The sequence below is a fragment of the Pangasianodon hypophthalmus genome, chromosome 17, assembly GCF_027358585.1.
Source record: "Pangasianodon hypophthalmus isolate fPanHyp1 chromosome 17, fPanHyp1.pri, whole genome shotgun sequence".
Taxonomy (NCBI): domain Eukaryota; kingdom Metazoa; phylum Chordata; class Actinopteri; order Siluriformes; family Pangasiidae; genus Pangasianodon; species Pangasianodon hypophthalmus.
In genome coordinates this window covers 25093821-25104031 of record NC_069726.1, presented here as the reverse complement: position 1 = coordinate 25104031, position 10211 = coordinate 25093821, and the positions used below count along the sequence as shown (strand labels likewise).

At 43.4% G+C, this 10211-nt stretch overlaps 2 protein-coding genes across 4 annotated transcripts in view; one reads left to right on the top strand and one right to left on the bottom strand.

The window, feature by feature from the left end:
• Nucleotides 1–4872, bottom strand: part of LOC128320830 (uncharacterized) — a 17816-nt gene extending 12944 nt beyond the window's left edge. Inside the window, exon 1 of the mRNA XM_053241141.1 lies at nucleotides 4628–4872. Within this exon, the coding sequence (XP_053097116.1) occupies nucleotides 4628–4872 (245 nt within the window). The remainder of the gene's footprint in view (nucleotides 1–4627) is intronic.
• tjp2a (tight junction protein 2a (zona occludens 2)) overlaps nucleotides 3849–10211 on the top strand; it is a 26120-nt gene continuing 19757 nt past the window's right edge. The window contains exons 1-3 of one of the 3 annotated variants that reach the window (XM_053241090.1): nucleotides 3849–4038; nucleotides 6409–6505; nucleotides 9553–9606. In XM_053241090.1, the coding sequence (XP_053097065.1) occupies nucleotides 9562–9606 (45 nt within the window). In that variant the 5' untranslated portion in view covers nucleotides 3849–4038; nucleotides 6409–6505; nucleotides 9553–9561. Of the gene's footprint in view, nucleotides 4039–6408; nucleotides 6506–9537; nucleotides 9607–10211 lie in introns of all 3 variants that reach the window. The other 2 variants (XM_053241091.1, XM_053241092.1) reach the window with 2 other exon arrangements.

Below are 10211 nucleotides of genomic sequence, written 5' to 3'. Positions count from 1 at the left end.
CATAACACACACACACACACACACACACACTCAGCAATGAGCTTTAACACCACCATAACACACACACACACACACACACACTCAGCAATGAGCTTTAACACCACCATAACACACACACACACACACACACACACACACTCAGCAATGAGCTTTAACACCACCATAACACACACACACACACACACTCAGCAATGAGCTTTAACACCACCAGAACACACACACACACTCACACACTCAGCAATGAGCTTTAACACCACCAGAACACACACTCACACACACACACACACACACACTCAGCAATGAGCTTTAACACCACCATAACACACACACACACACACACACACACACACTCACACACACACACTCACACACACACACTCAGCAATGAGCTTTAACACCACCAGAACACACACTCACACACACACACACACACACATACACACACACACACACACACACTCAGCAATGAGCTTTAACACCACCAGAACACACACACACACACACACACACACAGTGAGCTTTAACACACACACACACACACACACACTCAGCAATGAGCTTTAACACCACCATAACACACACACACACACACACACACACACACTCAGCAATGAGCTTTAACACCACCATAACACACACACACACACACACACACACTCAGCAATGAGCTGTAACACCACCAGAACACACACACACTCAGCAATGAGCTTTAACACCACCATAACACACACACACACACACACACACACTCAGCAATGAGCTTTAACACCACCATAACACACACACACACACACACACTCAGCAATGAGCTTTAACACCACCATAACACACACACACACACACACTCAGCAATGAGCTTTAACACCACCATAACACACACACACACACACACACACACACTCAGCAATGAGCTTTAACACCACCATAACACACACACACACACACACTCAGCAATGAGCTTTAACACCACCATAACACACACACACACACACACACACACACACACTCAGCAATGAGCTTTAACACCACCAGAACACACACACACACTCACACACTCAGCAATGAGCTTTAACACCACCAGAACACACACTCACACACACACACACACACACACACTCAGCAATGAGCTTTAACACCACCATAACACACACACACACACACACACACACACTCACACACACACACACACTCACACACACACACTCAGCAATGAGCTTTAACACCACCAGAACACACACTCACACACACACACACACACACATTCAATTCAATTCAATTCAATTTTATTTGTATAGCGCTTTTAACAATGGACATTGTCACAAAGCAGCTTTACAGAAATAAATGGATTCACAAAAATATATTGTAAATATTTAAATTTATCACTGTGAATTTATCCCTAATGAGCAAGCCAGTGGCGACGGTGGCAAGGAAAAACTCCCCGAGATGATATGAGGAAGAAACCTTGAGAGGAACCAGGCTCAAAAGGGAACCCATCCTCATCTGGGTGCAACGGATAGTGCAATTATAAATAAATCCCTTCTATTGTGTACTATATGGACAAATAGTGCAATTGTGCAACCAATAAATTCATCGCAGTATTTGCAAGACACACACACACACACACACACTCAGCAATGAGCTTTAACACCACCAGAACACACACACACACACACACACACACAGTGAGCTTTAACACACACACACACACACACACTCAGCAATGAGCTTTAACACCACCAGAACACACACACACACACACACACACAGTGAGCTTTAACACCACCAGAACACACACACACACACACTCAGCAATGAGCTTTAACACCACCAGAACACACACACACACACACACACACTCACACACACACACTCAGCAATGAGCTTTAACACCACCAGAACACACACACACACACACACACAGTGAGCTTTAATACCACCATAAGACACACACACACACACACACACACACTCAGCAATGAGCTTTAACACCACCATAACACACACACACACACACACACACTCAGCAATGAGCTTTAACACCACCAGAACACACACACACACACACACACTCAGCAATGAGCTTTAACACCACCATAACACACACACACACACACACTCACACACACACACTCACACACACACACTCAGCAATGAGCTTTAACACCACCAGAACACACACACACACACACACTCAGCAATGAGCTGTAACACCACCAGAACACACACACACTCAGCAATGAGCTTTAACACCACCATAACACACACACACACACACACACACTCAGCAATGAGCTTTAACACCACCATAACACACACACACACACACACACTCAGCAATGAGCTTTAACACCACCATAACACACACACACACACACACTCAGCAATGAGCTTTAACACCACCAGAACACACACACACACACACACACACTCAGCAATGAGCTTTAACACCACCAGAACACACACTCACACACACACTCAGCAATGAGCTTTAACACCACCATAACACACACACACACACTCAGCAATGAGCTGTAACACCACCATAACACACACACACACACACACACTCAGCAATGAGCTTTAACACCACCATAACACACACACACACACACACACTCAGCAATGAGCTGTAACACCACCAGAACACACACACACTCAGCAATGAGCTTTAACACCACCATAACACACACACACACACACACACTCAGCAATGAGCTTTAACACCACCATAACACACACACACACACACACACTCAGCAATGAGCTTTAACACCACCATAACACACACACACACACACACTCAGCAATGAGCTTTAACACCACCAGAACACACACACACACACACACACACTCAGCAATGAGCTTTAACACCACCAGAACACACACTCACACACACACACACACATACACACACACACTCAGCAATGAGCTTTAACACCACCAGAACACACACACACACACAGTGAGCTTTAACAGCACCATAACACATACACACACAGTGAGCTTTAACACCACCATAAGACACACACACACACACACACACACTCAGCAATGAGCTTTAACACCACCAGAACACACACACACACACACACACACACACTCAGCAATGAGCTTTAACACCACCAGAACACACACTCACACACACACACACACACAGTGAGCTTTAATACCACCATAAGACACACACACACACACACACACACACACACTCAGCAATGAGCTTTAACACCACCAGAACACACACTCACACACACACACACACATACACACACACACACACACACTCAGCAATGAGCTTTAACACCACCAGAACACACACACACAGACACACACACACAGTGAGCTTTAACACCACCATAAGACACACACACACACACACACAGTGAGCTTTAACACACACACATACACAGTGAAGAGCAGAGCCTCAGAGCTTCTCCACCAGGGGGCGCCACGTGCTTTAACACTACTATAACACACACACACACACACACACACACACACACCAGTTGCAGAGGAACCTCAGTATTAATTTTTGTGGAATTCACTCTGTGTATGTTGGAAAGTTCACTTTATGGCCTGAAAACAAAAAGCAACAGATTATTTATTCATGGAGCAGCTGATTAATGGGTTTAATATAAAAATAAGTTAACAATAAATAACAGACACACTGCACAGTTTTCTTTAATTGTGATTAGCTGTTATTTTAATTATGAATAAAATAAATAAATACATTTAAAATGCAGTCTGGGCTTTTTCTTGATTTGATTTCAGTAAGGTTGTTGTTGTTGTTGTTTCTCTTCTGTCGAAACTTCCTGTCTGTTTACTCGATTAGCCTGAAACTGGGTCACGTGATCGGTGACGGAGCGTTTCGGTGTCGACTCACCTGCAGCAGGAAGCCACGCCCCATACCTGGAAGATTCAGGAAATCTGGGATTGTTTGCTGCAACAAACTCGAGTTTTCTGTGAAATTTCACTCTTTACCTCGAGTTTCTGTCCTCAGGTGGACCCGGAAGTGTGACAGTAAACCGGAAACTAAAGGTTTGTGAGACTTTGATTCACTTATATTTCGGCTGGTTTTGTTGTTTGTGCAGTTGTTGTGTGAGTTCTCGCGTGGTTTCAGTTCGAGATGGAGTTCAGGAGAGCCGTTTGTGTAACTCTGATCAGTGTTGTGTGAAGTTCAACAAAACTCTGAGTGTGGAACTGTGGAGAGTTTCTGTGTGTTCGGTGTGATTTAGTGTGAAACGCCCTGCTGAGGCCTTACTGACACACACACACACACACACACACACACACACACACACACACACACACACTCACACACTGCAGTACTCACTGCAACACACACTAACACCGCATTACACTGCATTACATTATAACACACACCATTTTAGCCTTGGGTAAGACTTTATAAATGTAATCAGTCAGTGAAATAAACACACACACACACACACTGCAGTACACACTGCAACACGCACTAACACTGCAACACACACCATCACACTGTAACACAACCATTTTTTGTCTTGTGTAAAACTTTCTAAACTTCATCACAGTCAGTTAATGAAACACACAGTGTGTATGAGGAGCTGTAGATCATCATCTCAGACTCTCTACTCAGAAACTGTACAGGTGTAGAGCAGTACAGGTAGGGCATGGTACAGGTACAGGTAAAGGTACAGGTAAAGGTACAGGTAAAGGTGGGGCATGGTACAGGTACAGGTAAAGGTACAGGTACAGGTACAGGTAAAGGTACAGGTAAAGGTGGGGCATGGTACAGGTAAAGGTACAGGTAAAGGTGGGGCATGGTATGGGTACGGGTACAGGTGGGTCGTGGTACAGATACAGGTACAGGTAAAGGTACAGGTGGGACATGGTACGGGTACGGGTACAGGATGGTACAGATAGCAGGCAGTACATGTGGCGGATGTTATATAGAAGGTGTAATTTGTTGTTGCTCGACTGCGGCTCCTGTAACATTTAAAATTGTAGATCTGATGTACGTGAGCAGAGTTTCCAGACCTTCATGACAAAAACATACACAAACAGGAATAAACTGAAACAAACTCCAACAGTTTAAAGCAGTTCAGTTCAGTGCGAATGCCACACAGAGCGTCACAGCAATAATTTAAACCTGCTTTTGGCCATGAATTAAACAAAATAATTAAACGCCAACGCTTCCTACTTTTTTGTCCGATCCTGCAAGGTGGAGAAGTGCGCTTTGTGTAAATGTGTGTCTTGTGCACTCTGCTTAAACTGTGGGTTTAGGTTCTACATGACTTAGAAGGGTTTTCACTCAGAATGTGGAAAAGGTCTTCATATATAAGTAGTTTGAACCTTTGGACCGTTTCGAAGTTGAAACACGACACCAGTTAGTGAGTCTCGGTACTTACACAGAGGCTAAAGGCCCTGAGCTGAGTTTGTTAATCACCCGAGTTCCGATTACAATATATTTAAGTGGAAAATTCCCACATCGGAATAAAATCCTTTGTCATACACTCTCCGAGCAGACCGGTCTGATCATCCTCCTCTGATCGCTCTCATCAACAAGCTGTTTCAGCCTGCAGACCCTCTGCTCACAGGATGGTTTTTGTTTTTCGCACCATTCTGTGTAAATTAGAGACTGTTGTGTGTGAAAATCTCAGGAGATCAGCAGTTTCTGAAAAACTCAAACCAGCCCATCTGGTTCCAACACACATGCCACGGTTAAAGTCACAGAGATCACACTTCTTCTTCATTCTAATGTTTGATGTGAACATTAACTGAAGCTCTTGATCTGTATCTGCATGATTCTATGTGTTTGTGCTGCTGCCACATGATTGGCTGATTAGATAACTGCATAAATGAGCAGGTGTACAGGTGTTCCTAATAAAGTGACTGGTGAGTGTATATTGTGACATTGACAGTATATTCAACTTGTTTGTTTTCGTGCTGTACTGGCCTTCCCTAACAGGGTTTTAGCTCGATGCTACTCTTAGTCTCTGAGCTAGCGAACTAGCATAGGGATGTTTTTATTAGAGACACAAGGCACCTCTGGAAGTTGCTCTGGATAAGTGCATCTGCTACATGCTGGAAATGCAAATGTATTTTTACAGGCCATTGTCTGAAAGGTGCTCTTTATATACAACAATATATAAGTCATGAACAGTGAGAATGTGAGTCGGTGTGGTCTCGACCTTATGGATACAGTTATCTGTTAACAAAATAATGTAGTGCACTCTAGTGCGAGTAGCGTACAGTACTGTGGTGTGAGTAATGTACAGTGCTGTAGTACGTAACGTACGGCACGGTGGTGTGAGTAATGTAAAGGAAGACTTCACAGATTTTCGTGTTTTCTCACATCACACACATGTAAATATTTATTACTCCACAAATTGCAAAAGATTGTAATGTGCAAATCTCTGATTACAGGAAGCAGCTTGGTGTAGAACGGATCCAGCTTCTCTTCATAAAGAAGCCCAGTACTCGTGTCTCCATCAGCTTTCTGCTCCAGACTACAGCTAGAAAGGTACTAAAGTTTCTGCTCTTACAGAGCGGTGTTAGAAAACACTTGGTCTTTATTCAAGCATGGTTAAAAGATTTAAATCTAAATATCTATTTTATTTAAGACAAGTACAAGCCACAAGTCATTTGGTACTGTGTTGGGATTCGTTTGGTGCCGATCCACAAGTTGTTTGGTGCAGAGCAGGGAGGCGTTTGGTGCAGAGCAGGGAGGCGTTTGGTACAGAGCAGGGAGGCGTTTGGTACAGAGCAGGGAGGCGTTTGGTACAGAGCAGGGAGGCGTTTGGTACAGAGCTGAGAGGCGTTTGGTGTTTAGTGTCGTGCCAGCTTTGTGTTTGTGTCCGTAGTTTTTTAATTCAGTTAAGTTTTATTTGTATAGTGCTTTTCAGAGTGGACATTGTCAAAAAGGAGCTTTACAGAAATCTGGATATAAATTTATCCCTAATGAGTGAGCCAGAGGTGACGGTGGTGAGGAAAAACTCCCGGAGACAATATGAGGAAGAAACCTTGAGAGGAACCAGACTCAAAAGGGAACCATCCTCATCTGGGTGACACCCGATAGTGCGATTATAAATCATTCCCTTCTATAACTGTGTGCTATAGAGTCAGAAAGTGTGGTTGTGTAACCAGGAACTTATGAATATGAGCATCAGAGTCATTTCTAAATTCATTATAGTTTTAACTTAAGGTCTTTTGTATCGAACTGAAGTTATCCACTGATCAGTGATGGAGACTTGAGTGCAAAACAGTTCGTAGCAATCGCAGTCCTGAGGCTGTCCGAGGAAAAACATCCACAGCCATCTTCATGGTTTCTAAGTGGTACCATCTACAGTAATCTCATGTATCTTTAGGCTGTCCATGTGGGCCATCTCAGCAGCAGCGAGTGGTTTCCATGAGATTGAGAACTCCAACCAGAAGTAGGGCATCAGGATGAATCAGGCAGGTCCGGAGAGCAGAAGGGGTCAGGATCACTGGCATCTCAGGAGTAGCATGTGTAGCTCAACAGAGAGAGAGAGAGAGAGAAAATAAGGAGAGGCAGAAGCTAACACAGACATGAGCGAGTCCTGGGACATAAAGCAGCAGCCACTCCACCGTCAACACACCTGAGTGAACGAGTGAGAGTGGGGGGGCGACAGCATCCAAACATCCCAGTTCACCACAACACTCTACGCCTGTGAATCCTCCAGACCTGCCCCTGTACCTAAGAACAAACGATTCACTAAAGGCTCGACTAAAGGGTCTGATGCTCATGAAATCTACTCTTTTGTCATCACCTCTCTCAGTGTCAGTATGAATTTTTTAAAAGTGGCAGTTGTGTATTTGTGTTTGCATTCTGTATTGCAGTTTCTTTAAAGTTTATGTGTGTCTGCAGTCTCTGCCTTTTTTCCTTTCAGTGTGATCCATTCAGTGTTTCCTTTCACCTGCCACTCCTGTAACACAAACCTGTCTCTGTAGAGCTTGTAGTAATTCATCACATGTTTGTCAAATGCATTAAATGGATTTTCTCTGAATTTTCGTACATAATCCCAGCAGGCTGATGTGCTGTGTGTGTGAGAGTTTCTGTCTGAACACGTCTCATCTGTTCACACTTCAGCTGTTCAGACAAGCTGGAGATTTAAAGTCCCTTTATAAACTTTATAAAACAAAGTTCTATGATTTAAATCCTTCCAGGGGAATTGATTTCAGTCCACAGATGATCACAGTGTGAAAATAATCCGAGAAGCTCACACGTAACAGGAAGCACGTGTTGTTGCATCATAAAATATAAGAGCCAATCAGGTGTCAGTATGCAACTGCAGAGCAGGAACTCTGGTTTTCCAAAGACACAAGTGGCATATTTTCATTATTCATAAAATATAGTTTCTTACTAGATTAAATGCATATGTTCTGAGAAGAGGTTCTTTGGATGGCTCAGTGTTCTAGATTCCTGATGCGGTTCTGCTAGAAACTTTGACCCGAAAGGGAAAGCCTCTGTAGGTTTTACAGAGAGATGAATAGAGGAACCATATTCCTGTTTGGGTTTTACTTTTTTCCCCCTAAATGTCTTGGTGCTTTTCTGATGTCTAATGACATTAGTGTGAAAGTTGTGAAATGTTCAGTCAGTTTAATATAGACATTTCTGAAAATAGATCATCTTAAAAACTGTTTTTTTGGTTTTGAGTTTAAAGGTCTGAAGTAAGACACTAGGAAAAATGGGAATGAAATGAAAATCATATCAGAAAGATATTTTCATAAACTGAAAGAGAAGATTCATCGGATAAAGCGACAGAAACAACGCAAACATCTTAATCCCAGCCATTAATTGAACTAAAATGATTTGGGATTGTGTAAACTCAAATACACATCTCTTAAGAGACACTGTGATGTTCTAGTGAAGTTCTAGTGAAGTTCTGCTGAAGTTCTAGTGTGGATGAATAATTAAGTTCAGACTGATTTTAATTCTTTATAGCCAAGTTTCTATTAAACATCCAAAAAACAGCAGAAGGAAAGTAAATAAATCAGCTGCTGATTTATTCATCGTAAAATATTTTGTGTTCATAAGTTATTTAAAATATCACTGTATTTGTATTTTTCCTTTATTTATTTGTTTAAATTTTAATTTCATTAAATTTAGTTTAAATTTAATGCATGTTTAATTTCAAAATTTCCCTGAAGCTCCGGCTGATTTATATCACGGTCACAGCTACTGTAGTGTTCTGGGTTAACAGCCAACACAGTGCTGTGTGTGTGTGTGTGTGTGTGTGTGTGTGTGTGTGTGTGTGTGTGTGTGTACGTGCAGGCTCATGCTGTATAGAGGGAACTGATGTTACAGTTGTGTTATGTTTTAATCCTAATTATTATTAAAAATGATACAACAGGTTCAGTGTGTTTACTTTCGGTGTGTGTTTTCAGTGTTGTGTGTTTTGACACTTGCCTCAGATTTGAATTGCAGAATGAGGATCAATCTGACTTGCAAATGCTGTTACACACACCCACCCCTGAGTGAAGGACAGTGTGAAATGTAAATCAGTGTGTTTGATTTCTGTTACACTAAATCAGTGTGTTTGCTCTCAGGGTGTGGAGATGGAGGAGACGGTGTGGGAGCAGTACACAGTGACGCTGCAGCGGGTGAGTCCACTCTCCAACACCACCTACACCATCCCACTGCCCCAATCACTCTCCAACACCACCTACACCATCCCACTGCCCCAATCACTCTCTAACACCACCTACACCATCCCACTGCCCCAATCACTCTCCAACACCACCTACACCATCCCACTGCCCCAATCACTCTCTCTCACCACCTACACCATCCCACTGCCACAATCACTCCCTAACACCACCTACACCATCCCACTGCCCCAATCACTCCCTAACACCACCTACACCATCCCACTGCCCCAATCACTCTCCAACACCACCTACACCATCCCACTGCCCCAATCACTCCCTAACACCACCTACACTATCCCACTGCCCCAATCACTCTCCAACACCACCTACACCATCCCACTGCCCCAATCACTCTCCAACACCACCTACACCATCCCACTGCCCCAATCACTCTCTAACACCACCTACACCATCCCACTGCCCCAATCACTCTCCAACACCACCTACACCATCCCACTGCCCCAATCACTCTCTAACACCACCTACACCATCCCACTGCCCCAATCACTCCCTAACACCACCTACACCATCCCACTGCCCCAATCACTCTCCAACAC